The 27,192-nt window shown below is 67.9% G+C and overlaps 3 protein-coding genes across 8 annotated transcripts; 1 reads left to right on the forward strand and 2 right to left on the reverse strand.

Annotated features, from left to right (window-relative positions):
- The first annotated feature begins 520 nt into the window (after positions 1 to 520).
- Positions 521 to 6,084, forward strand: POLD2 (DNA polymerase delta 2, accessory subunit). 3 transcript variants are annotated; one of them, XM_038160392.1, is made up of 11 exons: positions 521 to 652; positions 1,249 to 1,490; positions 3,420 to 3,541; positions 4,019 to 4,142; positions 4,220 to 4,334; positions 4,484 to 4,682; positions 4,788 to 4,868; positions 5,150 to 5,307; positions 5,396 to 5,523; positions 5,599 to 5,700; positions 5,777 to 6,084. In XM_038160392.1, exons 2-11 carry the CDS (start codon positions 1,271 to 1,273, stop codon positions 5,932 to 5,934), a joined length of 1,407 nt encoding a protein of 468 aa, XP_038016320.1. In that variant the 5' UTR covers positions 521 to 652; positions 1,249 to 1,270; the 3' UTR covers positions 5,935 to 6,084. The 3 variants fall into 3 exon arrangements, with proteins under 3 accessions (XP_038016320.1, XP_038016319.1, XP_038016321.1); XM_038160391.1 differs by having other exon boundaries at positions 543 to 680; XM_038160393.1 differs by having other exon boundaries at positions 582 to 601.
- Positions 6,054 to 13,270, reverse strand: AEBP1 (AE binding protein 1). Of its 2 annotated transcripts, XM_038160390.1 has the most exons (21): positions 12,962 to 13,270; positions 12,338 to 12,739; positions 12,037 to 12,108; positions 11,602 to 11,673; positions 11,435 to 11,525; positions 10,734 to 10,831; positions 10,554 to 10,640; positions 10,034 to 10,105; positions 9,882 to 9,956; positions 9,696 to 9,805; positions 9,409 to 9,548; positions 9,226 to 9,310; positions 9,004 to 9,148; positions 8,827 to 8,915; positions 8,427 to 8,550; positions 8,159 to 8,355; positions 7,829 to 8,008; positions 7,414 to 7,753; positions 7,189 to 7,328; positions 7,016 to 7,115; positions 6,054 to 6,936 (listed from the first exon to the last, which is right to left on the reverse strand). In XM_038160390.1, exons 1-21 carry the CDS (start codon positions 13,221 to 13,223, stop codon positions 6,383 to 6,385), a joined length of 3,435 nt encoding a protein of 1,144 aa, XP_038016318.1. In that variant the 5' UTR covers positions 13,224 to 13,270; the 3' UTR covers positions 6,054 to 6,382. The 2 variants fall into 2 exon arrangements, with proteins under 2 accessions (XP_038016318.1, XP_038016317.1); XM_038160389.1 differs by lacking the exons at positions 12,338 to 12,739; positions 12,962 to 13,270 and having other exon boundaries at positions 10,734 to 10,839; positions 11,439 to 11,525; positions 12,037 to 12,103.
- Positions 13,271 to 14,976: 1,706 nt separating this feature from the next.
- DBNL (drebrin like) lies at positions 14,977 to 25,504 on the reverse strand. Of its 3 annotated transcripts, none has more exons than XM_038160500.1 (14): positions 25,350 to 25,504; positions 24,902 to 24,957; positions 23,101 to 23,213; positions 22,758 to 22,832; positions 22,375 to 22,521; positions 21,852 to 21,929; positions 20,965 to 21,113; positions 20,688 to 20,742; positions 20,033 to 20,101; positions 19,840 to 19,942; positions 18,403 to 18,513; positions 17,275 to 17,378; positions 16,241 to 16,346; positions 14,977 to 15,977 (listed from the first exon to the last, which is right to left on the reverse strand). In XM_038160500.1, exons 1-14 carry the CDS (start codon positions 25,430 to 25,432, stop codon positions 15,838 to 15,840), a joined length of 1,389 nt encoding a protein of 462 aa, XP_038016428.1. In that variant the 5' UTR covers positions 25,433 to 25,504; the 3' UTR covers positions 14,977 to 15,837. The 3 variants fall into 3 exon arrangements, with proteins under 3 accessions (XP_038016428.1, XP_038016427.1, XP_038016429.1); XM_038160499.1 differs by having other exon boundaries at positions 20,965 to 21,116; XM_038160501.1 differs by lacking the exon at positions 18,403 to 18,513 and having other exon boundaries at positions 20,965 to 21,116.
- Positions 25,505 to 27,192: the final 1,688 nt, after the last annotated feature.

Below are 27,192 nucleotides of genomic sequence, written 5' to 3' on the forward strand. Positions count from 1 at the left end.
CGGGGGTGCCGGGGGCTCCGGTGGTGCCGGGGGTGCCGGGATGCCGGTGGTGCCGGGGGCTCCGGGGGTGCCGGGGGCTCAGCGCCCCAGCCTCGCCCGCTCAGGGTCGCTGCCGCAGCCGGGGCGGGCGGGACGGGCCGAGGCTCTGCGGGGTCTGTCCCGGCTCCTCCCGGGACCCCTGCGGGCTCGGGGTGAACGTGTGCCCTTCACCCCATGGCTTCCGACGGGCCCGGCTCGGTCCGGTGTCCCGCTGTCCCGCTGTCCCGGTGCAGGTGGCCCGGTCTCTCGCTATCTCGGTCCCGGTCTCTCCCTGTACCGGTCTCTCCCTGTCCCGCTGTCCCGGTCTCTCGCTGTCCCTGTCCCGCTGTCCCGGTCCCGGTCTCTCCCTGTCCCGCTGTCCCGGTCCCGGTCCCCGCCATGTCGTCCCCCCCTCCCCGGTTCTGGCGGCGGTGTGACGTCACTCCCCCGCGCGGCGCGCGCTCCGGTGTTCGCGGCGTTCGCGCCTTTTCCCGCCGCGGCCCCGCCCCCATGGCGGCCCCCGGTGCCGGCGGCGACCCCCGGCCTGCGACCCCCCGCCCGGCACCGACCGGCCTGTGACCCGGTACAGACCGGCCTGCGACCCCCCGCCCGGCACCGACCGGCCTGTGACCCGGTACGGACCGGCCTGCGACCACCCCCCGGTACGGACCGGCCCCTGACCCCTCGCCCCGCACCGGCGGCAGCCCCGGGCCGCGGCCGAGCGGCTATTCCCGGTTGGGAGCGGGGAAGCCCGGCTGGGGGTCCTGCGAGGCCGGCAGCCCGGGGCAGCTGGGGGGCTCTTGTGTCCGGGGTGCCGGTGCTACCGGAGGGGGATCGTGCCAGCGGGTGTGTTTGCGGGGGGCTCTTGTGTCCGGGGTGCCGGTGCCACCGGAGGGGGATCGTGCCAGCGGGTGTGTTTGCGGGGGCGCTGGGCTCGGCCCGGGGGCTGTGCGGGCCGGTTGGGACGGGGCTCTGCGGGGATGCGGTGGCCCAGGTGCACTTTGTGGGGGCTTTGTGGGGGCTTCAGGGGATCGGGGGCCATAGGGGGGGAGGATGCGGTCACCAGGATGAGTTTGGGATGCTTTGTGTCGGAGGAGGGGGCTGAGGGGTGCAGAGGGAGGGCCAGACCCGGGCGCGGTTTGTATTTTGGGGGCGCGAAGGATCATTTTCGGGGGGCTGTCGTGTCTCGGGGTGGCAGCCAGACCCTCAGTTCGCCGGTTTGTTTTCCAGAGCCGAGGTTCGACCGCCGAGGATGTTTTCGGAGCGAGCGGCCCCCACGGCGCAGGGGCTGCTGGCCCCCCCCTCGGGCGAGCCCCCCACCTTCCCCAGGGTGCCGGTGGCGGGGTACGCCGACCTCTCGCAGCCCTTCCAGCTGGGCGAGCGCAGCTTCTCCCGGCAGTACGCGCACGTGTACGCCGTGCGCCTGGCCGGCATGCGGCCCCGGCTGGAGCGGCGCGCCCGCGGCCGCTGGGGTGAGCGGGGAGCGCCGCCCGCACGGCGGGAACGCGGGGAAAACGCGGGGAAAAACACTGCCCCGGGGGAAACACTGCCCCGGGGGAAAGGGGAACACGGGTGAAAACAGTGCCCCGGGGGAAACACTGCCCCGGGAGAAACACTGCCCCGGGGGAAACACTGCCCCGGGGGAGGGGGAACACGGGTAAAAACACTGCCCTGGGGAAACACTGCCCCAGGGAGCAAGCAGCTCAGCCCCCCAGCTCTGGCATGCCCAGGAATGATGGGATAATCCGTTTGGAGTCTGTGGTAATGCTGCTGCGGCTCCCACCTGCAGTGCTGACCCTGGGCAAACTGCATTCCCCATCACAGACAGGGGGGGGGTGTGGGCAGGGGGGCCACGATTGCCACCTCGCCCCTCACCCTCACGCTTTAGGGAGCAGGAGCTGAGGGTGAGCTTCGTCAGGGTGGGGCTGGGGGCCCAGGCCAGGAAGTGGGCACAGGAGGGTGCAGAGGGGTGAGAGGTGCTGGTTGTGCCAGGGGGGGCTGTTTCCCGTCCTGGGGGGTTGTGGTTCTGCGGGTGGGACCCTCGTGCTCAGAGTTTCCATCCACAGGATGAAGCAACGCTGCTGGGGGTCTGCCCCCCTCCCCAGCCTGGGCACAGCCTGAGATCAAATTTCCCTCAGCTTTGCCCTTCTATGGGCAAAAACCCCTTCAGTGGAAGCTTTTGGGCCGGACGCCTGTTCCTGTGCTCGCCCCAGCCCCTGGGCTGTGTGGAAGCAGAGCCAGTGCTTTGTCATTCCCTGGCTGGCCACCCTGGGCTGGGCCAAGTGTGACAGGGCCCAGTGGTTTGTGCACTCCACCTCCTGCAGCCCTGGGATGGGACCAGGGGTTTGTTTCCCAGCAGGAAGCGCCTGCAGGCAGAAATCTGGAGAGCACAGCCCCCTCCCCCCGAACACACATTTTGGGGAGTTTGAGCCAAAAATAAGAAACTTCAGCGGGATTGTTTTTGTTCTGACTCAGAGTGTTTGCATTCCTGGGCTCGGGGATCCATGTTTCCAGTGTGGGGTGCCAGGCATGGCAGCGGGGTGCTCTCCCTGGGACAAGAGTCACGTTCAGCAGCGCGTGATGAGCAGAGTGGGGTTTGGAGGAGAAATGTCACCCAGACAGGACGAGGAGCTGGTGCAGGCAGCGTGGGTTTGGGAGAGGAGACCAGGAGCAGGTTCCTCGTTTTTTTCCAGGGCCTCGGGCTGGTTTAAATGGGGAGTGACAGTCCCACAGCCACATCCTGGGTGGGAGGACACGCACTGGCTGGGGCTGGAGCACCTCTGGGTCCCCAGTTTTGGGCTTACCTTGTGGTGAGGGGGATTTTTGCTCCTCAGCCACAAAAGCAGCTGGGGCTGTGATGCTTCTTGCAGCTCCCGAGGTTCTCTGCATGCCCTGTGGATCCCTGCCTTAAGCCCAGGGACCTGTCAGCCTGCCAGAACCTTCTCTGGAAGCGATGGGGATCCTGAATTCCAGCGGGGATCTGGGGCAGAGGGTCTGACCCGGGCAGAGATCAGCTTTGGGGGGGTTAGTGATCCCCTGCCTGTCAGCTCCGAGTGGGATGTTTGGCTCATGCCCTGGGTGCAGAGCAGGAGCAGCAGCCCCCATGCCCAGGGTGCCTCCCGGGCCCTTCCCGGGCAGAGCTGTTCGTGGGGGCTGAGCACAGCACCGTGACCCAGCCTCCCCCCAGTGCAGAGGAAATGCCTGCAGCCTTGCAGGCTCTGGAATGCTCCTCGGCCCCAGCTGGCCCGCACATGTCTGCTGGGCGCCGTGCCTCGAGCAGAGCCAGGAGGCTCCCAGCGTTCCCCAGCTCCGCGGGGCTGGGGCCCTTCAGCTGCTGCCGCCAGCCCCAGCTGCTGACCCCCGTGCCACTCGTGTCACTCGTGTCACTCATGTCTCCTCAGGGAGTGACGTCGCGCTGCGGAGGCTCTCGGAGCTGCAGGAGGGAGAGAAGTGCTGCGTGGTGGGGACGCTCTTCAAGTCCATGCAGCTCCAGCCCTCCATCCTGCAGGAGATCAGCGAGGAGGTAACGAGCTCAGCCCCTGTGCCAGCCCACCTGAGAGCTCACCACGGCTTCCCTGTGCTCGTAGCCAGGGAGCTGGAAGAGGTTTGAGCAGGATGGGCTATGCCTGCATGCCACCGTGGTGCCAGCGTGTGTGGATGCCTTCCAGTAGCCCAGGTTGCTCCAAGCCCCGTCCAACCTGGCCTTGAACACTTCAGGGATGCAGGGCAGCCACAGCTGCTCTGGGCACCTGGTGCCAGGGCCTCACTGCCCTCACATTCCTTCCCCATATCCAATGTAAACCTTTGTCCGTCTGTCCCCCCACTCCCTTGCCACCGCTCTTGCTCAGTGAGTGAAACCAGCCCATCCGGGGGGTTCCAGCTGCCAGGACCCCCAGCTGGGGTGCTGGCTGTACTGGTGGTGGGGGGCTGGGGTTGGGAAGGGTCCCTGGGGGCTCCTGGTCCTCGCTGAGGCTGTAGAGCTGTCCCCGTGCCCTCGCAGCACAACCTGGTGCCTCAGCCCCCCCTGCCCAAGTACATCCAGCCCTGCGACGAGCTGATGCTGGAGGATGAGCTGCAGCGCATCAAGCTGGAAGGAGCCATTGACGTGCAGAGGCTGGTGACAGGTGAGGGACCGCGGTGGCTCTGGCGGCAGCCGCCCGCTGGGGCTGGCCGGGGCTGAGGAGTGCCTGCTGTGCCACAGGGACCATCGTGGCCGTGCTCGGCTGCGAGCAGGATGACGGCCGGTTCCTGGTGGAGGATCACTGCCTCGCCGAGCTGCCGCCCCCGCTGCCCTGGAGCGGGCCCAGCTGCGACCGGTGAGGCAGCAGCACCGGGGCTGGCCTGAGTCCCTGCTGCGTCCCTGAGCCCCTTGTGCCGAGGGGGCTGCCGGGGGGTCTGGGCCCCCTGCCCTGGCTCTCTGAAGCCCCTCGGTTTGGGAGCGTGCCTGAGCCTCTCCACTGCGCAGGTTCGTGCTGCTGGCCTCGGGGCTGGGGCTGGGCAGCGTGAGCGGGGAGGCCCTGCTGAGCACGCAGCTGCTGGTGGACGTGGTGACGGGGCAGCTGGGTGCGGAGGGCGAGCAGAGCTGCGCTGCACACATCACCCGCGTCGTTCTGGCCGGGAACCTGCTGAGCCAGAACACGCAGAGCCGAGACACCATCAACAAGGTACGGCAGCGAGGGGGCTGCGTCCTCGCCTGTGGTGCTGGGAGGGTGTGGAGAGGGGGCAGAGGGGGTGCAGGGCTGTCCCTCACTGTTTTCCTACTTAACCAGGCCAAGTACTTGACCAAGAAGACGCAGGCTGCAAGTGTGGAGGCTGTGAAGATGCTGGATGAGATCCTGCTGCAGCTCTGCGTGAGTGCTCGGGGCTGGCCAGGAAGTTGGGTTCCTCTGGGGGAGGGAGCCTTGTTCCTCAGGCGGGGTACCACTCCGGGGTGCAGGGCTGCAAAACCCCCAGCACCCAGCTTCCTTTTGAGCACCCCGTTTGGGGAGGCAGCTCCAAATCCTTCTCCTGGATCCACGGTGAAGCCGAGCGGGGTGTCCTGGGGACGAGGAGCAGCAGTGACAGCAGGGCTTTGCTCTGAGCCCCCTTGGAGGGCACTTTGGCCACCGGGCCGGTCCCACCCTACCCACAGACCTCCGTGCCCGTGGACGTGATGCCTGGCGAGTTTGACCCCACCAACTACACGCTGCCGCAGCAGCCGCTGCACCGCTGCATGCTGCCCCTGGCCAGCGCCTACGCCACGCTGCGCCTCGTCACCAACCCCTACCAGGCCAGCCTGGACGGCGTCAGGTGAGCAAACCTACCAGCTCTGCTGGCTCTCAGTGCCGTGGGACACGTCCCAGCATCTAGAGCTCCCCTTCTTTCCTCCACGGTGTAGGTTTTTAGGGACATCAGGACAGAACATCAGCGATATCTTCAAGTACAGCAGCATGGACGACTACCTGGAGATCCTGGAGTGGACACTGCTGGCGGGACACATCAGCCCCACGGCCCCAGACACCCTGGGTATGGTGAGGGCTGGGGGGTTGTTGAATGGGGGGGCTTTGCCAGGGGCTCCCCCCCAATTCCCATCTCCCCCAGGCTGTTACCCGTTCTACAAATCTGACCCGTTTATCCTCACCGAGTGCCCTCACGTCTACTTCTGCGGCAACGCGCCCCGCTTCCAGTCCAAGCTGCTCCAAGGTGGGACTCGCAGCACCCCCAGACCCTCCTGGGGCTGCCGGGGGCTCCTCTGCCTGACACCCCCCTGTGTTTGCAGGGAAGGAGGGGCAGCGGGTGCTGCTGGTGACGGTGCCAGACTTCAGCGCCACGCAGACCGCCTGCCTCGTCAACCTGCGCGACCTCAGCTGCCAGCCCATCACCTTCTCCAGCTTCGGGGCTGACTCCGAGGACGGGGACATGGAAGTTGGACACTGACCACAGGGAGGGCACTGACTCCACCAGGCCCCAAGGGGTCCTGGCACCACCTGCATTTGTCTGTCCTCTGGGAAGTGACAGAGCTGGGGAAGCACTGGAGGGACAAGATGTTCATACCAATATAACTTGATTTATTTGTGTAACAAAAAACTGTATGGAGGGGAGGAAGGCTGTGCCCGCCTCCATGGGCCCTGCCCAGGAGAGCAGTACCACCCCTGCCACCCCACTGGGACACGGGCAGTGGGCTGGCACTGCCCGGCTCTGAGGGATGGGGTAGCATGTCCCTGACAGCGCCCAGCTGTTGGCGACGATGCCTGCAGTCCTTGGAAGCAGCAAGGTGAGGGGCTGGAGCCCACCCGGAACAGCTGCCTGGGCTCAGGGAAGACGCTGGAAGCGGATGCCAAAGCGTCCGACCGTGGCTTGAAGCAGAGCGAGGGCTCGCGTGTCCCTAGTCCCCAAAGTTCACGGTGTAGGTTTCGGCCGTGGTGAGGGGCTGCGCCGTCCCCGTGTGCGACTCCCAGCCCTCCGTCTCTGTCACCAGCTCGGTGACCACCTCTGTCTCAGTGTCCATCTCCCAGGTGCCGGCCGTGGGTGGCTCCTGGCTCCAGGGCGCGTAGGCCGTGCTGCTGAAGGGGAAGGGCAGGGCCGTGGTGGGCGGCGGGGCCGTGGGGCTGCCGCTGGCCATGGCCGTGGCGTTGAGGCGCCGCAGCCGCATCTGCTCCCGCAGCCGCATGCGGTGCCGCAGGCGCAGCCGCAGGCGCAGCCGCTCGCGGGGCGTCATGGGCCGGCCGGGCACCACGCGGCGGATCGGCCGGTTCCCGTTCATGGCCATGATCTCCCGGATGCGCTTCCAGTTGGAGCGGGACAGGACGAAGTTGCACTGGGTGGCCCCGATGTCGTAGAGGACGTGGCAAGTCTTGACGCTGGGGTTGTAGCCCTCGGCCCGCGCCGACACGCGGTACTCGCCCGGGTTCAGGATGCGCCAGTAGTCCCCGCTGCTGGCTGCAGATTCGGGGGTGGCAGGGTGAGGCGGGGGCGGCACAGCGCTGCCAGCGCCCTGCCCGCTCCTCACAGCACCTACCTGTCCTGACGTTGTGGTTGATGCCCCCCACCACAATGGTGGCGTTGGCGATGGGCTCTCCCTGCTGGTCTGTCACCACACCCTTGATGCCCCGGTGGATCTGGGTGAGGAAGAGGGATGAGTGGAGCTGCGTGGGACAGCTGGGGCCGCCGTGGTCATGTCCCCCCACGCACCTGCTCCATGAAGGTGAGCAGAGACTCCTTGTTGTTCTCCCACTCCTGCTGCAGCTCGCTCTCATGGGGGAACTTGTCACAGCCCAGGTAAATGGAGAGCTCCAGGCAGTTGGTGTGCAGGTAGCTGAAGTCATTCATACCTGCAAGTGCCACATGCCCACCCAGACCCTTCATCACCTGCCAGTGGCCGGGCTGTGGGGCAGGAGGCCGCTGGCCCCAACTTACTGCCAGCCCGGGGCCGCCACTTGGCGCCCTGCACGATGCCCATGGCGTCGGTGACATCCTGTGTGTGGCAGCCCCCGCGGAAGGTCTCGGCCATGGTCAGGTGTGCCGAGGCGTAGGAGATGGCGAGCCAGCGGAACACGGCGTGGTCGGGCGTCTCCTGCAGCTCGGGGCGCTCGTCCTCGTAGTCCAGCGGGCGAGGGGCGGCTGCCGGCGTTGGGGGGCTGGGCCGGGCCGTGTCGAAGGGGAAGGACACCAGCTTCTCCCCCCCCTGCAGGTTGGCTCCCAGAACGAAGGGGTTCTTGTCCATCCACGCCATGACTGCCCGTGTTTCCACCGCCACCTGCGAGGCAGGCACGGGGCATGAGGCGTCACCCCGGCAGCCTCTGCCCGCCCCCGCGCCCCGCGCCGCACTCACCGCCGCGTCCTCGGACAGGTAGTGCTCCGGGATGGGGATGTGGTGGTTGGGGAACTGGTGGGGCACCAGCCGCCTCTCCTCGGCTGCCCACAGCGCTGAGGCCAGGTCGGGGAAGTTCTCAAAGAGGTCAAAGCCTTCCTCTGTCCAGTGGCCCAGTGCCCAGTTGCCCAGCTCGGAGCCCTGTGGGCAGCCCAGGGCATGGTGAGCTGTGAGGGGGGGGCTGCATCCTACTGCTTTGCCATCCCATCCCAGCCCCACAGCCCACCCCAGCACCCCACAGCCCACCCCGCTGCTCTGCTGCCCCATCCCTCTGCCCCACGGCCCCCTCACCGCCTCATGGGCCAGCTCGTAGCCGTCGGGGTTGAGGGATGGGACGAGGTGGATGCGGGTGTCGGTGACCAGGCCCCGCACACGGGGGTTCCCGTCCTGGTATTCCTTGCACAGGAACTGCATCAGCAGCAGCAGCAGCTCCCGGCCCAGCGCCTCGTTGCCGTGCAGCCCCGCCGTGTACCGGAACTCGGGCTCGCCTGGGGGGCCACAGGGTCAGCAAACACCTGGCACCACGGCTGGGAGCCCCCATCCCTCACGCCTCCCTCACCCGTCTCGTGCTCGCCCGGGTTGTCGGAGACCTCCATGGCATAGATCTTGAGCCCCCGTGAGCTCTTGCCGATGTTGTAGATGCGGGTGATGGTGGGACACTCCTCATTCACCACCTTCATCAGCTGCAGCGTGGGGAGAGATGGGGCAGAGCTTGGGGGGACGAGCCCTGGGCTGCAGAGAATCCTACAGCCACGGAGGGTCCCACCCTATGGAGATGCCCACCACCATGGAAGCGCCCAAACCGCAGAGAATGCCGTGCCCAAAGATGTGCCTGCCACCACAGAGTGCCCGCTCCTCGTGGAGGATCCCGCCACCACGAGGGATCCCACAGCCGTGGGCATCCCATCCCCTAGAGAGGATCCCACCCCCCGCCAGATCTGCCCCCCAGCAGTGCCCACCTGCCTCATGTCCTTGTAGGAGTGGTGTCGGAAGTCCAGGTTGTCCGTGGAGGTCACCTCGTTCTGCTGGCTGTAGTAGCTGCTGACAGCTGTGGGGGGCATAGGGGCACAGCAGCGGGGGGTGGCCACAGAGCTCCCAGCCCCGTGGCCCCCGGGCTGCTTTGGGGTGGCTGTTACCGGAGAGGGGGCAGCCCAGGACCTCCAGGCGCAGGCAGAGGCTCCCGTTCCAGCGCTGGGGGTAGATGCGGATGTAGCGGGCCGCCACCGGCTCGGGGAACTCGCTCAGCACCGGCGTGTCCTTGTCCACGTTGCCGTAAAACATCTGCCCGGGAGGGAGAGATGTACCCCAGCGGCTCCCTCCCCGTGGCTGCCCTGCCACCCGGCCAGAAGAGCCCCCACCATCTCCTCGTAGCCGTTGCTGTACATCACCCAGTGCTGGCTGTCGTTGCTGAAGCCCACGTAGAAGCTGGTGACGAAGTCATCGCTGCGGGAGGACAGGGACGGGTTGGGACAGGTTGGGACGGGGGTCCCCACGCCGCTGCCCCGCCCCACGCCCCCGGCTGCAGCCCCCGGTGCCCGTACTGGATCTGGGAGTCGCGGCCCTGCGTGATGACCCCGGTGAACAGGGTGACGCGGCGCGTGTCCACCTCGAGCCAGTGCGCGCGGCTGTCGTCCTCGGCACACCAGGCGCCGTCGAAGAAATCGTCCTCGTTGGTGCCCGCCTGGGGAGCAGGGAGCGGGGCGTGGGCGCTGGGGGTGTCACCGTGGCCCTGGGGCGGGCACTGGGGGTGTCACCATGGCCCTGGGGGTATCACCGTGCCCGTGGGGTGTCACCGTGCCCGTGGGTGGGCGCTGGGGGTGACCCTCACCTGCATGTTGAGGCGGCCGCGCTGGGCGCCCAGCCCGTGGCGCAGCATGGACGAGGCCAGGATCTGGTCGTCCTCGATGCGGTGGGACTCCAGCCCGATTGGGGGACACCCTGGGGGCAGCAGGGGCTGATGGGCTTCCCCCGCTGTGCAGGGTGACCCTGTCACCCCAGGAATGGGGACACTCACTTTTCTTCTCTGCTGGAGGGGCCCATTCCTCCTCATCTGGATCCCACTTCTTTCCTCCCGGTTTTTTGGGTTTTCCTGGCAAAGGAAAAGGCACAGTGAGGGTCAGGGACAGGGACGGGTGTGAGGGGACAGGGACGGGGGCTGGCTCCCACCTTTGCGGTCCTGGCCCTTCTCCTCCACCCAGCGCTCCTCCTCCTCCTCCTCCTCCTCTTTCTTGGGCTTCGCTGTTGGTGAGGTGACACCCACGCCAGGGACGTGACACCAGTCCCAGGACCATGCCACCCACCCCAGAATGTGCCACTGATGCTGGGGGTGTGACACCCACCCCAGGAACATGCCACCTCCCTGGGGATGTGACACTCCCCGTGCAGACACGTCACTCACCCCAGGGACATGCCACCCCCTCCAGGGACGTGCCACCATCCCTGAAGACATGACACCCACCCTGGCGATGTGGCATCCACTCCAGGGAGGTGACACCGTGCAGATGTGCCACCTGCCTCAGGGACATGCCACTGACCATGGGACATGTGACCCACCCTGGTGATGTGCCACCCACCACCGTGGGGACGGAACCCCGCCCGGGGACATGCCACCCTCCCTGTGGCTCTGCCACCCTCCCTGGGGCACACATGCCCCCCACGGGCACACCACCCCCTGCACCCCTCTCACAGGCTCTGCTTTTCTCCTCGTCCGTCTCCATCCCGTCCTTGTCCGGGTGCTCGCGGGGCTCGGTGGGGGGGGGCAGCCCATAGGTCCCTGGGGGGCACAGGGGGGGCTGGGGGTGCCTTCGGGAGCTGGGGGGCAGGGCTGGGGGGCCGGGGCGCCCCGTCCCTCCCGCTGCTCACTCACAGTCGTCGTAGTCGGGCGGCTCGAAGCCCTCGCCGTAGTCGCCCTCGGTCACCGGGCCGGGCGGGGGGGGGCTGCGGGGGGGGCAGCGGGGGGGGCTCCTCGGGCTCTGCGGGGGAGGGGCTGCGCTGTGAGGGTCCCCGTGTCCCTGCGGGGCGCCCTCTGTCCCCTGCGGGGTCCCTATGGGGTCAGCATGCCCCTGGGGCACCCTCGTTTCCCTTTCGGGTTCCCAGGTACCGCGAGGCCCCCGTGTCCCCACCGGACCCCTCTGTATCCCACCGGGATGCCCATGCCCCCGGGAGATCCCCACAATGTCCCCCCAAGAGATCCCCACAAGTGTCCCCCCCAAGAGTCCCCGTGCTCTGATGGGAACTCCATGTCCCCACAGGGTCCCCGTGTCCCTGCGGGGCTCACTGTGCCCCTACAGAACCCCTCCAAATCCCCACAGGACCCCCGTGCCACCAAGAGACCCCCACACCCCTACAGGGTCCCCGCACCCCTTACACTGTCCCCATGTCCACCCCAGCTCCAGGCCACCCCAAAGTGCCGCTTCCCTGGGTTCCCAGGGCTGGGGACTGTCCCCAATGTCACCCTGGGTTCCCAGGGCTGGGGACTGTCCCCCAGTGTCACCCTGGGTTCCCAGGGCTGGGGACTGTCCCCAGTGCCACCCTGAGTAGTGCCAGCCCCTGTCCCCACCCTCCCACGTACGGGTCTCCTCGGGCTGGGGCCACACCCGCTCGGGTCTCCTCCTGCCCGGGGGCTTGGGTGGCTTCTGCTGCCGCCGGATGAACTCGACTGGGGACACAGAGGGTGGCACTGGCTGAGGGCGGGGGACGCGCCCCGGGGCCCCCAGCCCCAGCCCAGGACTCACAGTCCTCGTAGTCCTCCCGCTCCAGCTGCTCGTTGTAGTCCAGGGTCGGGGGCTCCGGCTCCTCGGGGACCTCTGCGGAGAGGGGACACGGGGGGTGCAGGCAGGGGACAACAGGGAGGTGGCACTTGGGAGCAGGAAGGAGGCCCCGAGGTGAGGGAGATACCCTGGGGCGCACGGGGGGCGACACTTGGGAGCAGGGGGTGAGGCCGGGGTGCAGGGAAGGGACACCAGGGAGGAGGAGGTGGCCCCGGCATGCAGGGTGATGGCACTGGGGAGCTGGGACACGACACTAGGGTGCAGGAAAGGTGATATCTGGGGACAGGAAGGTAGTCCCAAGACACTAGGAGGTAGCCCCAGGGTGCAGAGCGGTGGCCCTGGCCTGCAGAGCAGTGTCCCCAGGACACAGGGTGGTGGCCCTGGGGGCTGGGCACTCACCTGGCTGGGGCTCCGGGTTCCAGTCCTCCCGGCCCAGCCCCCAGCGCTCATTTGGTGGCTCCTCCAGCTCTCCTGGGGACACAGACAGAGCGAGGGGCTGGCACGGCCCCCCCAGGCCCTGTCCTGGCCCCCCAGCCCCGCAGAGGGGAGGAAAGTGGGGGGACAGAGGGGAAACCCCAGGGCACAAAGCCCGGCCAGCTGTGGGGCGCTGCCAGGGCAGCTGGGCAGGACTGGGGTGAAGCTCTGCTGGGCTGAGACCTCCCAGCCCCATAGTGGCAAGATGGGTGTCCCCAAAACTCACCCCGGACACCTCCATCCTCCTCCTCCTCCTTGTGAGAAGGCTCCAGGAACTCGGGTATCTCCTCATCCTCCTTGCCCTGCGAGGGCTGTTGGATAGTGGGGGGGCTCGGTGGCACTGGTGGCTTCTTGCCAGAGGGTTTAGTGGCCTTGGGTGGCTTCTCCTTGGGCTTTTTGGAGCCTTTTGGGGGTTTTTCAGAGCCTTTTTGGTTTTTTTCTGAGCCTTTTGGGTTTTTTTCTGAGCCTTTTGGGGGCTTCTCCTTGGATTTCTTGGGGGGTTTGTTCTTGCCCCTGTCCTTGTCCTTGTCCTTCTTGGGGCCCCGGGGTCTCTCCTTGGGCTTCTTGGGGGGTTTCTCCTTCTTCCCCTTCCTGGGTTTCTCGGGCTCCGGCAGCGACCCCGGAGCGCCTGAGGGGACAGGAGGAGAGCAGCCGTCCCCGGGGAGGGTGAGGGGACAGGAGGGACAGGAGGGGGACAGGAGGGGGAGCAGCCGCCCCAGGGAGGGTGAGGGGACAGGAGGGGACAGGGGGGGAGCAGCCGCCCCGAGGCGCGCTGAGCGCGGCGGGGCCGGGCTGGGGGAGCCCCCGTTCCGCCGCCGTTCCCCGGCGGATCCCGGTGCCGCTCACTCACCCGTACCGGTACCGGTGCCGGTGCCGATGCCGAGGTCGGTGCCGAAGCCCGGCTCAGTCCCGTCCCCGTCCCGGTCCCCGTCCCGGTCCCCGTCCCGGTCCCCGCCGTCCCCGGGAGCGAGGAAGCCCCGCAGGAACTCCTCGATCTCGGCGTCGGTGAGCGCGGGCGGGCCCGGGGCTGCCCCCGGTGCCGGTACCGGCAGCAGCGGCAGCAGCGCGGCCGTCAGCAGGAGGCAGGAGCGGGGCGGCCCCGCCGGGACCATCGCGCCGCGCACCGGCCCCGCTCCCCGCGAGCCCCGGGAGCCCGGGCGGGCGGGCGGGGGCGGCGCTGCGAACGGGGGCGGGATCCGCTCCGCACCGGCGCTGAACGGCAGCGGCACGGCACCGCAGGGACGGGCACCGGCACTGGCACTGCCGCGGGGCTGCCGGGACCCCGCACGGAACCCGCACCGACACCGCCTGGCACCGGGACCGGCACCGGCACCGGGACTGCCGGGAACCCGCAGGGAACCCGCACCGACACCGCCTGGCACCGGGACCGGCACCGGGACTGCCGGGAACCCGCAGGGAACCCGCACCGACACCGCGCGGGACTGGCGCTCCCTGGCACCGGGACCGGGACCGCCTGGGACCGGGACCGGGACTAGGATCGGCACCGGGACCGCCTGGGACTGGGACCGGGACCAGCACCAGGATCAGCACCAGGACTGCCTGGGACCCGCACTGCCTGGCACCGGGACCGGGACTGGCACCGGGACTGCCTGGCACCGGCACCGGGACCGCCTGGCACTGGTACCGAGCCCACAGCAGCGCCGTGCGGGGCCTGGCTGGCAGGGGCTGGCACTGCATCGGCCTGGGGACCAGCAGGACACCGGCGCCACCAGCCCGGTGCCACCAGCCCAGCCCCACGTGCCCCGGGGCTGGCACCGGCACCGCGCTCCCAGCACGGGCGGGCACAGGGCAGCGCCGGTGCGTCTGTGCCCCCAAACCTGGCACCCCCTGTGCCCCCGTGTCCCCAAACCTGGCACCCCCGCTGTGTCTGTGCCCCCAAACCCCTGTACCCCAATACCCCAACACCCCCTGTGCCCCCAAACCCGGCACGGCCTGCACCCCCATACCCCAGCACCCCCTGTATGTCTGTGCCCCCAAACTCAGCAGCCCCTGTGCCCCCAAACCTGGCACCCAATGTACCCCTGTACTTTGGCACCCCGTGTACACACACTGCACATGGGATCCCCTCAAATACACACAGAACACACAGAGAACACGCACAGAGAACACACAGATCCCACACATGGGATCCCACACACGGGTCACGCAGGGCACAGGGACCCTGCCCATGCCTGGCAGTGCCCGGGGCTCCCCATGCACGCAGGGGCTGCAGGGCACACGCAGGGCACACGCAGGGCACGCAGGGCACACGCAGGGCACATGCAGAGCACACGCAGGGCACACGCAGGGCACACGCAGGGCACACGCAGGGTACGCAGAGCACACGCAGGGCACATGCAGAGCACACGCAGGGCACACGCAGGGCACACGCAGGGCACACGCAGGGCACACGCAGGGGCTGCAGGGCACACGCAGGGCACACGCAGGGCACGCAGGGCACACGCAGAGCACACGCAGAGCACACGCAGGGCACACGCAGGGCACATGCTCTGCTCACGCTCTGCACACGCGTGTGCCCCCCAGCCAGCAGGGTTGGGCTCAGGCTGGGGGCAGCACGCCCCGCGGGCCCCGGGGGTGCTGCCGGGGGTGCTGCGGGTGTCCCCCCCTGCCCGGCCCTGCAGGCTCCCCGGGCCCCGCTGGTGGCAGGGCCACGTGGCAGCGCACGTCACACGCGTGGCCCCCCCTCGGCACACGCGTGGCCCCCCCAGCCATGACTCACTGTCCAACAATGCTGGGGCCTGCCGGGAGCTGGGGGGCCCCACCTGCACCTCGCCGGGTCTGGCATTGTGGACACCACGGCCCTGGCATTCCTCCCCAGCTCCCACCAGCATCCCGCGGCATCCATCACCAAAGAAAAGCCCTTTTATTGATGCTGGGGAGGGCCCGGGGGGAGGAGGAGGAGGAGCTCGGGGGAGGGACTCAGAGAAGCCACCGTGTCCCCCAGCACCTGTAGGAGGGGGGGGTGAACTGGGACCCCCCCCAAGCCTTTCTCTCCTTTTATTCCTAAAGTGACACCAGGGCAGGAAACTGCGGGCGGGAGGGGCTGGGCTGGGCTGGGCTTTTCCTTGTTCACAGTGAGTTTGGGGCGGGGAGGGGGGTCCCACGCGCTTGGCCGGGCTGCAGGGGAGGTCATTCACCCCCAGGTCAAACCCCCGGAGCATCTTTGGGGCGAGGGAACAGAGGGGAGCAGGGAGGGGAGCACAGCAGCACGCGTGGCGAGCAGGGCCAGGATTCACCGCTCCTGGCCACGTCAGACCCTGCAGGACCCCAAAATTACTCTGACGAGCTTTCCCAATGAAATCAGCTCGGGAAAGTGGCTTCTCCAGTGTGGCTGTGGCAGGGCCAAGGTCACGGCGAGGGAGGGAGGGAGGGAGCACAGGGGGGAGGTAATTTGTTCCCTGAAAATTCCCGTGAGGGATTCGTCACGAGGGGGAGACCAGCACTGCGGGCTCAGGGTGGGATGGGACCCTTCCTGCCCCCACCCAAGGGCAGCTAGGGGGAACGGGGGGCAGCCTGGGGGTCCCCACTGCCGAGGGACTGGGGAATGGCACTTCACTGAGAGAGAGAGAAACAGAGAGAAGAGAAAGCCACGTGTCGTGGGAAGAGCCAGGCAGGAGCCGGCTGGGCTCGGGGTCTGGAGCAGCCCCGGGGCTCTGCAGCAGCCCCGGGGCTCTGCAGCCCCCCGGCAGCCCCCCGGCAGCCCCCCTACTCGATCAGCTCCACGTAGTTGGCGGGGAACATGCCGAAGTGGCCGTCGGGGCCGAAGCCGCGCCACCAGCCCTCGTCGATCATCTCGATGTTGGTGATGATGTTCTCAGGGTCGAAGGAGATCTCGGTGTCGTCAGCTGCAACGGGACAGAGCGGGTCAGAGCACCCCAACCTCCCCAGCCCCGGGGTTCCCAGGAGAGCAGGGCTGGGGAGCTGCTGCAGCGAGCCCAGAGGGGCCACGGGGGTGCCCCAGGGCTGGAGCCAGGCTGGGAGAGCTGGGAATGCTCCCCTGGAGCAGAGACAGCTCCAGGGAGACCCTTCCAGCGCCTGAAGGGGCTCCAAGAGAGCTGGGACGAGGGATGGAGGGACAGGGCAAGGGCAGTGGCTCTGAGGGTCTCACCAGCCTGGTAGTCATAGAGTGCCCGGGCACAGAGCCCCTTCCCCGCCAGGTCTGGGGGCTCCTGGTACTCCACCCTGTAGTCATATTTGGCATCGCCAGCTTGCTCCTTCAGGAAGGAGAGGAGAGCAGGAATTAGCAGGAGAACAGTGGAAGAGAACCACACTCCAGGGCCCAGGAATGTGCATCAGCCCCCCGAGGCTTGGGGAGCTGGGGCTGGAGGGTCTGGGTGCCCTCAGGAGCAAAACCTGGGCTCCAGGGAAGCTGTGCCAGGTGTGTGCCACGGGAGCAAACCAGCTCTGCCCAAGAGCCAGGGTGGCCACGTGGCTCAGTCCCTGTCCCTTGGCATCTCCCCCCAGGGAAACACCAGAGGCAGAGAAGCCCTGGCTCCCTGCTGCAGACAGAGGCTCATCCCCCAGCGCAGCAGCTCCAGCTTCTGAACCATTTCTGCCAGAGCCTGAGCTGCCTGGGGTTTGCTTCCCCCAGGAAAGGCTGAGGGCATCGCTGAGCCCAGCTCTTCCGGGCTCCCTTGGAACCTGCTGGACACCTCCAGACAAGCTCCACAAGGAGAAAATGTTTGGAATGCTGATGGTTTGGTGAGCACAGAACGAACCAGAGGGGCCCCACAGCAGCACAACCCCAGGAGGAGCCAGTGGAGACCCTGGAGTGCCCCAGGAACGGCTGGGATGGCCAAGGGCACAGTGCAGGCGGGCAGGGAGGCAGGAGAGGGAGGAGAAAGGGCTCTGGAAGAGGCCGAGATGGAGATGGATCCTCTCCTCTCCCCACACTGGCTCTGGGACGTGGCACTGACAGCTGGAGCAGCCCTGGGTGCAGGGGGTGCCAGGGACCCAGCACCCGTGTCTCCCACGGGGAGGGGACACCGCAGCCCCCTCTGCCACCTGGGCGCATCCTGAGCGCCCCTGAGCTCTGGGGTTTCACCTTTTCCAATGATTTTAGCCCAGGTTTTTAGTTCCAGGCTCGTCCTGGGGATGGGCCAGGCCACGCTCTCCCACCCAGACCCGGGGCCCCACGCTCACCTGGGGGGGCTCCTCGTAGATGGCCGAGGGCTCCGGGGGCTCCTCGTACAGGTTCTCCTCCACGTGGGACCCAGGCACACCAGAACTGTAGCCAGAGTCTGGCCCTGAGGAGAAACCAGGGGTGTGTCACCCCAGCCCAGCCCGGGCCCCTCGGCTGGGGCAGCAGCTCGCTCCCCTGGGTGCCCCCTGCCCGGCTGGGGGGGCCGTGAGCTGGGCTGTGGGGAGCAGGGGAAGGCCAGAGCAGGGATCTGCCTCCGGCAGGGCAGGGATGAGCACAGGGAAGGGATCAGCTGCTCAGGATGGGACAGCTGCCACCGGGGAAGGGCTGGAGCGCAGCTGCTGGCCAAGAGCAGCATCTAGTGGTGACAGTGGCCTGGGGACAGCCCGGCACGGCCCTGGATCCCTGCCGTGGCAGGGCAGCGGGGCAGGTGACCCCTGAGATCCATCCATGCCAAACCAACCTGTGGCTCCGTGACCTGGGGACAAGGCCAGCGCTCGGTGCCACCCTGGCTCGCGGGGAGAGCTCTGGGCACAGCCAGCCCTGCCCCGGAGCCGATCCTGCCCCGGGCACGGGGAAGGGCCGTGGCAGGGACAGCTCCCACTGCCCCTGGCCACCTCCCACACCCCCCTGGCTGCTGCAAAGCCCCACGCCCAGCCCTGGCACTGCCAGCTGCTCGGGGCGCCTCATGGGGACATTCCTTCCCCATCTCCCACCCGTGCCTGCCCCCGGCCATGCCCTGGGTGTGTCACTGGCTCAAGGAGAGCCCCCGGACCAAGCCTGGAGCAGGGGAAGCCCTGCACGGGGGTGCAGCCACCTCGGCTGGGCCTTGGAAAGGTCACAGCCCAGTGTCACAGCCCCGGTGGCAGCTCTGCAGGGAGGCTGGGGTGCACGGAGCCAAATCCCAGCCCGAATTCCACAGGAGGTATCCCCCAGCACCGAGCCCGCAGCTGAGGACAAGCAGGAACCCTCCTCATCCTCAGCAGCACACCCAGCCCTGCTGCAGGCAAAGCCCGGGGCAAAGCCACGCGGAATGTCCCTGGAATGTCCCCGGGCCCCCAGAGCCCAGCTGTGTGAGATGCAGCTGAGAGCAGGAAAGCCCTGGGGAGAGCAGGGAGCCAGGCACGAACCTGCTGCGGGGCCTGGGGAGGCCGGGGGGGACCCCCAGACACCCCTGCTGGGGGAGGCAGGGCTGGGCACCGAGGTCAGCTCCTGCTGCAGGAACGGGCTGCGCAGCTTGCCTGCAGGAGGAGAGGAGGGGGCTGCTCAGGGAGGGGGTCCCAACCCACAGAGAGCACCCACACACTGCTGGGTGACAAACGGAGAGGAGGGGGCTGCTCAGGAAGGGCCCCCAGCCCCACCAAGCACCCACACACTGCTGCCTCACCCTCCCAAGCAGGATTTTCCAGCTCTAACCCTGGCTGTGGAAAACAAGTTTGGCAGCCGGTTTATGGCAGCAGCCAAGGGAAAATGTAAATAAATAAATAAATAAATAAATGTATTTTTGTGGAGGAGGAAGAGCTGGAGCCTCTGGCTGTCCACGGTGACTTTGGGAGCACCACAGACACCAGACTGGGAGGGGATGATGCAAACTGGCTCCTGCCAGGGCATTTCCTGTGGCAGGAGGCAGCTGAGCTGCTATCTCCTCATCTCCACCTCCAAACCAAACAAAAGCTGAGGAGAACTCCCAGGCAAGCACTACCAGCACCAAGACTCCTGCCTACCCCTATCTCTGATCAGTTCCAGGGCATTTGTCTGGCTTTCCTCCAAGAAAACCACCGAATCCTAATGAAATACCTCCAAGTCACTCTTCCCATGATCAGAAAAGACATTTTCAACCATCAAAACCATTAAAAAAGACATTTTCCCAGCGTGGCACCCCTCCTCTCGCACCCATGACGTGCCTGCCCAAGGATTCCTGCTCCTATCACCAAGTGAAAGTGATTATTCTGGATCAACCCAGGGCGCTTTGGAGGGGGCTGGGCTGAGGAGGAGGAGGAAGAGGTGGCAGAGGCAGTCACCCAGGGGTGTCACGCGCCCTCACAGCGACTTCCTCAGCTGCTCTCAGCTCTGGCTTGCAAACTTCCTGATTTCTGTCTGAGACCAGACCAGGCTCCTCTGACAGCACGAGGCTCTGCCTGGCTGGGGCAGCGCAGAAATTTGGGTGAGATTTCAATCAGTCAGGACAGATTGCAACAGTGATGTTTCCCTGGCGTTAACAGATTGAACTCTGATTTTAAAAAAATAAAAATAAAACCAACGAACGTTAAGGCTCAGAAGGGGAATCAGAGTTTGGGAATCTGCTGCCTTTGTGATTAAACCTTGGCTGGAGCTGGACACAGCCCAGCAGAGAACAGCAGTGTGCTGAGAGCTGGCCTTGCAGGGCTGGGACCCCTCCTCCAGCAGAGAGACCCGGAGGGGCCTGGACTGCCCCCAGCCCCTGCCCTGTCCCCAGGCCGTACCTGGCTGTGCCCCCAGCCCCTGCCCCGTCCCCAGGCCGTACCTGGCTGTGTCCCCAGCCCCTGCCCCGTCCCCAGGCCCTGCCTGGCTGTGTCCCCAGGCCGTACCTGGCTGTGCTGGCAGCCCCGTGTCCCCCGGCCCCGCTCTCTCCCGCTGTTTGAAGATGTCGCGGGGGTTGACGGCTCTCTGTGCGATCAGCGTGGCCGCCTCCTGCCCGGGGAGGGGACACGGGGCCCGTCAGGAGCAGGGGGACAGGGCCCAGGCAGCCCCCCCTGCCCCGGGCCAGGGCAAGTTCCTCACCTGGGCTTTCTCCACCGACTCGCTCCTCCTGACGCCCCTGGCTGCCTCGCGCTCCTCGGCGCGCTCCTTCTGTGGCACGGGGCAGGGCAGGGACAGCGCTGGGCCACCAGCCACACCCAGCCTGCCAGAGCCACCTGCCCCCCTCCATCCCTCCCTCCTGACCCCCTCCATCCCACTCCATCCCTCCCTCCTGACCCCCTCCATCCCTCCCTCCTGACCCCCTCCATCCCTCCCTCCTGACCCCCTCGGGACCCAAGCAGCAGCGATGGATGGAGGATGAGGAGGGAGCGCTGGAACCCAGAGGAAGATGAGGGAAGCAGGGAATGGTGTCACGGGATCAGGGGATGATTTTGGTGGGGAGACCTCGGGGAGCACGGAGTGCAGCTGCTCCCCAGCACGGCCACGGCCACCCCTGGGCTGCGCCCCCGAGTGCCACAGCCCTCCAGGTGTCACACCCCCCAGGCGTCACAGCCCCCCAGGCGCCACAGCCCCCAGGGCTGGGGATGCCAGCGCTGGACAACCCTTCCCACGAAGGAATTTCCCCAATATCCATCTTCAACCTCCCCTGGGCAACCTGGGGCCATTTCCATGTGCTCTGCCCCAGGTCCCTGTCCCCTCCAGCCTGGCTAAACCCGGGGCCAGCACCAGAGCTCACCCACTGCTGCTGCTCCCTGTCCCTGTCCTCAGCCTCCTGCTGCTGCTGCAGTCTCCTGTGGGGAAAATGGGTTAAAACTGAGCCCACCCTCCCCACGGAACAAACCCTCCCCGAGGAACAGAACCCAGGGAGCAGAACCCATGGAGCAGAACCCACCCTCCCCAGGGAGCAAACTCTGCTGCAGTGGGGGCAGCTCGGAGAGGCAGTGACAGGGACAGCGGGCACCACAGGCGCCCCAGGGAGCAGGACAGGCCCTGGTTCCCCAAGCCCCACTCACTTCTGGGCCTCGATTTCACTGGCCCTGGCCCTGAACATCTGCTCGCGCCCGGCCGCCTCCTGCAGCTCGCGCTGGCGCCGCTCGCGCTCCAGCCGCTGCCGCTCCTCCTCCGCCCGCCGCCTCTCCTCCAGCCGCCGGTTCTCCTCGTCCTTCTGGGGGCACGGGGCTCACAGGGCTCACGGGGCTCACGGGGCTCACAGGGCTGGGGCGGGGGCAGCGCCCCGAGACCCCTGGCCCTCGGCGCCCCGGGGCACGCGGCACGTCCCGGGGACACGGCACGTCCCGGGGGGGACACGGCACATCCCAGGGGGGACACGGCACGTCCCGGGGGGGACACGGCACGATCTGAGGCCCGTGGTGGGCCCCAGGGACACAGCACATCCCAGGGGCACACAGCAGGTCCTGCTGGGGGGCACACAGTGGAGCCCAGGGACACACAGCACATCCTGGGGGCACACGGCAGATCCCAGGGGGGACACGGCAGGTCCCGGGGGCACACAGCACATTCCGGGGGCCCGTGGTGGATCCCAGGGCACTGTTCCAGTCAGCAGGTTCCCACGTTACTGCTCAGCCCCATAAAACCCAAGGTGCAGGGCTGCTCCCTCTTTCCCTCCCCGCCCCGCTGGGGTTTGCTGGGAGCTGGGAGCCAGCCCTGCTGCCTGCTGGGAGAGCCAGGGCACAGCCCGGCCCTCCCTGAGCCTGACCCAGGTGAGATACAGGAGATAGAGCAGCGCCCTCAGCCCCTGCTCTCGGAGCGCCCCGAGGCAGCAGCTCCGCACTTCCCCGATTCCAGGCAGGACTCCCCAGCTCCCACACACGGAATAAGGTGGAGGACAACCCCCAGCTACACCCAAGCCCTCTGCGCCCCCAGGCACACGTTCACCCACCTCTGCTTTGGCCCAGAAGTTGTCCTTGTTGACCCTCTTGATCTCAGACATGGCGTTGGTCTTCTGGTACACAGAGCCCTGAGCAGACACAGAGAAAACGCCTTTCTGGCACCTTCTGCCAAAAATCAGCCCAAAGCAGCGCTGGGACCTCCCTGAGGAGCTCCCATAACCTGATGCTTTGCCCCACGCTTCAAAGGAGGGCTGGGTGAGGCCAGCACCTGGCCAAAAACAGGGAATTGCTGCCCCTGGATCCCTGGCAGTGTCCAGGGCCAGCTGGAGGGGCTTGGAGCCCCCTGGGGCGGTGGGAGGCGTCCCTGCCCCTGGCAGGGGTGGGGCTGGATGGGCTGGAACCCCTGCAGGCGCTGGAAGGGGCTCCAGGCTCTCCCTGCACGCTCCCCTTCCCCAGGCTGGGCATTCCACAGGGGGTTGATGGCCAGGGTGCCCCTTCCTCCGTGGGATGACAGTGACCCCAGGCCTTCCCCCCTCCCCGAGGGGCCCCAGAGCCCTCAGTGCCTGCACTCACCACAGGAGCCTGGGGCCCTGAGTCCTGGAACTTGCTGCTCTCCTTGTGGAAGCTGTAGTTGGCCCCGGAGGCCTTGGCCACCTTCTCCATGATGAGCTCAGGCTCCACGTCCTCCTCTGCCCGGGCATTGATGGTGACGTGAGCCCCCTGAGCAGCAGGAACAGGGCTGAGGGGGCCCCTCCGGGAGCCCCCAGACCCAGCAGCCTGCCCGGGAGCTCCTGGCTGTGCTCCCAGAGCTCCAAGGGGAGGAAAAGGAGGGAACACGCAGAGGGACGCTTTGGGCAAGCTGGCCTACTGGCAGATGTCCCTGACGGTGGCAGGGGGGTACGGGGGGCGGTCACACGCTCGCTGAGTGCCCGAGGGAGGCCAGAGGGGGGTCACACCTTCAGGAAGCTGGCCACAGTGCTGACGTGGTTGGCACAGGCTCCTTTCCGCACGTCATTGACACCCTCACCTGTCTGCAGGAGACACCAGCAGCTCACCTGGGCCCCTCGGGGCGCCTCAGGGCTGCAGGAGCCCCTCCCCAGCTCCCCTGAGCCCCTCCCCAGCTCCCCTGAGCCCCTCCCCAGCTCCCCTGAGCCCCCCAAGGCACTGCAAGGGGCTCTGAGATGCCCCAGAGCTGTCTGCTCTGCAAGCTGGACACCCCAGGGCTGCCCCAGCTGTCCCCAGGGTGTCCCCAGGTGTCCCCAGGGTGTCCCCAGGGTGTCCCCAGGGTGTCCCACTCACCCAGTTGACCAGGACATATTTGGGCAGCCCCGAGTTGGGATCCTTGACGCGGCAGAAGCCGTACATCACCTTGCCGCTGTTGAGCTCCTCCACCATCTCCTCCAGGCCCCCCTCTGCCCCGGAGGAAGGGCAGGGGTGAGCCCCGAGCGGGGTGGGAGCAGCCAGACCCCCCAGCAGCGTGGGGCTGCGGTGCCCCCGAGGGGCTCAGCCTGTGCTTGCTCTGAGAGCACTCGACCCGATCCCTCACCGTGTGCCACCCGCGCCAGCCCCGGGGAGCCTCCCCCCAGCCATCCCCAGCAGCCTTCGCCACCCAGCTCCTCTTCCTCGGGCCTCCACAAGGCCTGCATGGGCTGCAGGCCCTGCGCCAGCCGAGGGAGGGCAAGGAGCTGCTGGCACTCCCTGATCAATGAGCAGCTGCAACGAGAGCAGGCAGCGGCCAGCACTGCTCACAGAAACCCCCCAGAGGGGAAATGGGGCTGGGGGTGCTGCAGACACCGCTGAGCCACGCTCCTGCTCTGCCACGCTCCTGCTCTGCCAGACGGGAAGTGGGGAAGGAAGCACAAGGGCAGCACGGGACACGGCCCTGCCGGTGCACCACGGGGAAACGCCTGCCTCAACGCCCCCCTCCCTCCACACCCCCCTGGGGGGGTCTCAGCGCTGCCGTGGGGGCTCGGGAGCGAACCCCAGAGGGAGAATCCCACCCCGGGCTCAGGCAGGGGCAGTGGAAAGGGAACAGATCGCTCCCAGTACACCAATAAACCACCAGGAAGGGAGGAACACCACCAAAAATGCAGCCTCCCACCCCAAAAACCACCAGGAAAGGAGGAACACCACCAAAAATGCACCCTCCCACCCCAAAAACATCGCCCAGACCACAGCTCCTCCTGCGCGGGGCTGTGTGAGCCCTGAGAAGTGGGAGAAGAGCCACTGGTCTCACCCTGCAGAATCGCCCGGATCGTTTCCTTCTCCCTATTAAATATTTATCATTTGGCTCTAAATTTGGCTCCAAACCCGGCAGGGAAGTTGGAGGTTGGAAGTCTGAAGCAGGTCAGCGAGGGAGTGCTGGGGGGAGCTCGGGGCACAGCCTCTGCAGCTCCCCAGAACTCCCAAAACCTCCCCAAAACTCCCCAAAAACCTCAGAGGGGACCCAACAAGAGTCTTCCTCAAAAAAGCCCCCCAGCACCACGGGCCGGGCTCCACCAGACCCTGTGGAGCATCCCAGAAGCTTCCCCAGGCTGGGAAAAGCCCTCGGAGATTGAGGGCGAAGCTGGGGAGGGAGGAGAGGATGCAAATCCCAGGCGTGGGGAAACCTGGATGTGCTGCTGCTTCCTGGAGGCTCCACTGCCCAGCCAGGGCTGTCTGGGTGGGAATCAGCAGCCAGACAAAAAACCAAATCAAAAAGAACGGCAGGAGGAAGGGAACAGGGCACGGGGGGCTTTAGGAGCATTGAGAGGGGAGCCCTGGCTGAGCGAGGGGCTTTGGAGCAGCACCTGGTCCTGCCTAAACCCGGGATCTCAAATGCTCCAGGGGTGCAAGGAGCAGCCAGGATCCAAACTTTGGATCCTCTGGGAAGGAGGGAAAGGCCAGCAAAGGAGAAGCAGGGCTGGCAGAGGGGCTCTGCTCCGTGTGCCTCACTCCCAACCCCGCCGGACACCCCGGCACAGCTCCCAGCCTGTGCCACCGCCAAGGGCACCCCAAAACACCCTCGGGGATTAAACCCCCCCCCCCCCCCATCTCAGTGAGGTGAGCCCTGGGAGCCCCCAGCCCCTGGAAACAGGGGGATGCCCCCCAAAACCCTCACCTCCAGAGCCGGCCACGCGCAGGTCATTGCTGTTCCCTTCGTAGGTGAACAAAGCCCTGGAATTAGGGCAGAAACGGGATTTTCACCAAGCACAGAGCTTCTCAGGGGTGCTCACGCACCCCTGGCACCTTCCGAGGGACACAGCCCCACGGGGACCTGGTACCCCCAGCCCAGGGACCCCCTGATGCCCCCGGGACCCCCTGATCCCCCTCAACCCTCCCCGACGCCCCCACCGCCCCCTCACCCACCCCACATCCCCCACCCCCCCCACGCTGTCCCCTGCCCCCCGCTCCCACCCCCGGAGCGCCCCCACCCCCCCATCCCGTCCCCACCCCTCGCATCGCCCCGCACCCCCATCCCCCATCCCCCACCCAGCCCCCCACATCACCCCGAGCCCCCTCCCCGCCCCTCCGCGCCCCCGGCCCCGGCCCCGGCCCCGGCCCCGCACCAGTCCGTGCGGCTCCCCGCGGCCACCACGCTCCCGTAGGCCTCCTGCAGCGCCCGCCCGTTCTTGGCCAGGTTCAGCGCCATGGCCGCGCCCGCTCCGCCCGCCGGCACCGCCCCGCCGGTGCTGCCGGGACCGCCCCGGGACCGCCCCCGGGCTCGGCGATACCGGGACCGCCCCCGGGACCGCCCCCGGTACCGCCCCCAGGCACGGTGATACCGGAACCGCCCCGGTACCGCCCCCGGTACCGCCCCCAGGCACGGCACCGCCCCGCCGGTGCTACCGGGACCGCCCCCGGGACCGCCCCCAGGCACGGTGACACCGGGACCGCCCCCCGGTACCGCCCCCAGGCACGGTGACACCGGTACCGCCCCCGGTACCGCCCCCCGGCACGGCACCGCCCCGCCGGTGCTGCCGGTACCGCCCTCGGTACCGCCCCTGGCACCGCCCCTCCGGTAATACCGGCACCGCCCCCTAAGCTGCCGGGCCCGCCCCGGGCCCCGCCCCGCCCCGCCCCTGCCCCGCCCGTGCTACCGGCACCGCCCCCGGTGATACCGGCACCGCCCCCGCCACCGAGACCCCGCCCCGGAAGCGCCCCGCCCCACCAGGCCCCGCCCACAAGAGGCTACACCGCGCCCACTGCTTGCTAGACCACGCCCCTGGATGTATAGACCACGCCCCCGAGAGAGACAGCGCCCCCCAAATACCGGAGCGCGCCCCCGAGTAACGGACCCCGACAGGAGACCCCCCCCAAAAATAACGGACCCCGACAGGAGACCCCCCTCCGGACGGGCCCCCCCCCGGGTCCCCCGGACCCCCCCTCCCCGCTGCTCCCGGGGTCCCCTGCCCCGCAGGGGCCCTCGGGACCCCCCCCGGGCGGTTCTGGGGTCCCCCCGGGATGGCTCTGAGGGCCTCGTTCCCGGGCGGCTCGGGGTCCCCCGGCCCCCCCAGGTCGGTTTTTGGGGGCTCCCCCCCGTGGGGGTCCCGCACCCAGGGCGGGTCTCGGGGGGGCCTCAGGGACCCCATCCCGCGCTGCTCGGGACCCCCGCTCCGCTTCTTGGGGTGCTCCGCGCCCCCAGAGCCCCCCGAGACCCCCGAGACGCCGCCCCCGGGGCAGAAAATCGCCGTTTCTGGGGATTTCCCCCATTTCCCAGCCTGTTCCCGGGGGGCACGGCGGGGATGGCTGCCGGTACGGGGGGGCACGGCGGGGATGTCGGCCGGTGGGGGGCACGGCGGGGATGGCTGCCGGTACGGGGGGGCACGGCGGGGATGGCTCGGCCGGGGGGCACGGCGGGGATGGCTGCCGGTACCGGGGGGCACCGGGGGGGACACGGCGGGGATGGCTGCCGGTACCGGGGGCACGGCGGGGATGTCGGCCGGTACCGGGGGGCACGGCGGGGATGGCGGCGGGTACCGGAGCGCTTCGAAGCCTGCCGCTTTTTGGGGAGTAAATCCGACTCAATTTTAGCCCAAATCATCAAAATTGTGCCTCTCACCCGCCCGTGGCGGCGGCTCTCCCGCAGAGGGGTTCTGGGGGGGCAGGAGGCGGCGGGGGGGCCTCGGGAGGTGGCCCGGGGCGGGGTCCCCAGGGACACTGATGGGACATTAGCGGCTCGTTGTCCCCGCTGCCACCCCCGGCTGGCACCGCCTGGGAGGGGCCGCTCGGGGGCTTCGGGGCGCCCCCTACGTGGGCCCCCTTCTCTGCCCCGAGCCTTCCCCCGCATTCGGGGCTCCCTGGAGCTGGGAGAGCAGCGAGGACCGGGAGATTGGGGGGGTTACCCCAAAATCCCTGCGGAGTCTCAGCCCCCCACCCCCGCGGGCTCGGGGGGAGCGACTCACCGGGAGC

This window comes from Motacilla alba, chromosome 22 (assembly GCF_015832195.1).
Source record: "Motacilla alba alba isolate MOTALB_02 chromosome 22, Motacilla_alba_V1.0_pri, whole genome shotgun sequence".
Taxonomy (NCBI): Eukaryota; Metazoa; Chordata; class Aves; order Passeriformes; family Motacillidae; genus Motacilla; species Motacilla alba.

Bases quoted from the DNA above. Each gene is read 5' to 3' on its own strand.
- POLD2 (XM_038160392.1), top strand. From the start codon at position 1,271: ATGTTTTCGGAGCGAGCGGCCCCCACGGCGCAGGGGCTGCTGGCCCCC. The intron at 4,683-4,787 runs GTACGGCAGCGA...CTACTTAACCAG, and splicing joins GCCGAGACACCATCAACAAG to GCCAAGTACTTGACCAAGAA. The intron at 5,524-5,598 runs GTATGGTGAGGG...CATCTCCCCCAG, and splicing joins CACGGCCCCAGACACCCTGG to GCTGTTACCCGTTCTACAAA.
- AEBP1 (XM_038160390.1), bottom strand. From the start codon at position 13,223: ATGGTCCCGGCGGGGCCGCCCCGCTCCTGCCTCCTGCTGACGGCCGCG. The intron at 9,311-9,408 runs GTACGGGCACCG...GTCCTCCCGCAG, and splicing joins GGCCGCGACTCCCAGATCCA to CGATGACTTCGTCACCAGCT. The intron at 7,754-7,828 runs GTGAGTGCGGCG...CCTGCCTCGCAG, and splicing joins ACCTGTCCGAGGACGCGGCG to GTGGCGGTGGAAACACGGGC.
- DBNL (XM_038160499.1), bottom strand. From the start codon at position 25,432: ATGGCGCTGAACCTGGCCAAGAACGGGCGGGCGCTGCAGGAGGCCTAC. The intron at 19,943-20,032 runs GTGAGGAACTTG...CTCCCCGGGCAG, and splicing joins AGTCGGTGGAGAAAGCCCAG to GAGGCGGCCACGCTGATCGC. The intron at 16,347-17,274 runs GTGAGCGTGGGG...TCCTTCCTGAAG, and splicing joins TCTACGAGGAGCCCCCCCAG to GAGCAAGCTGGCGATGCCAA.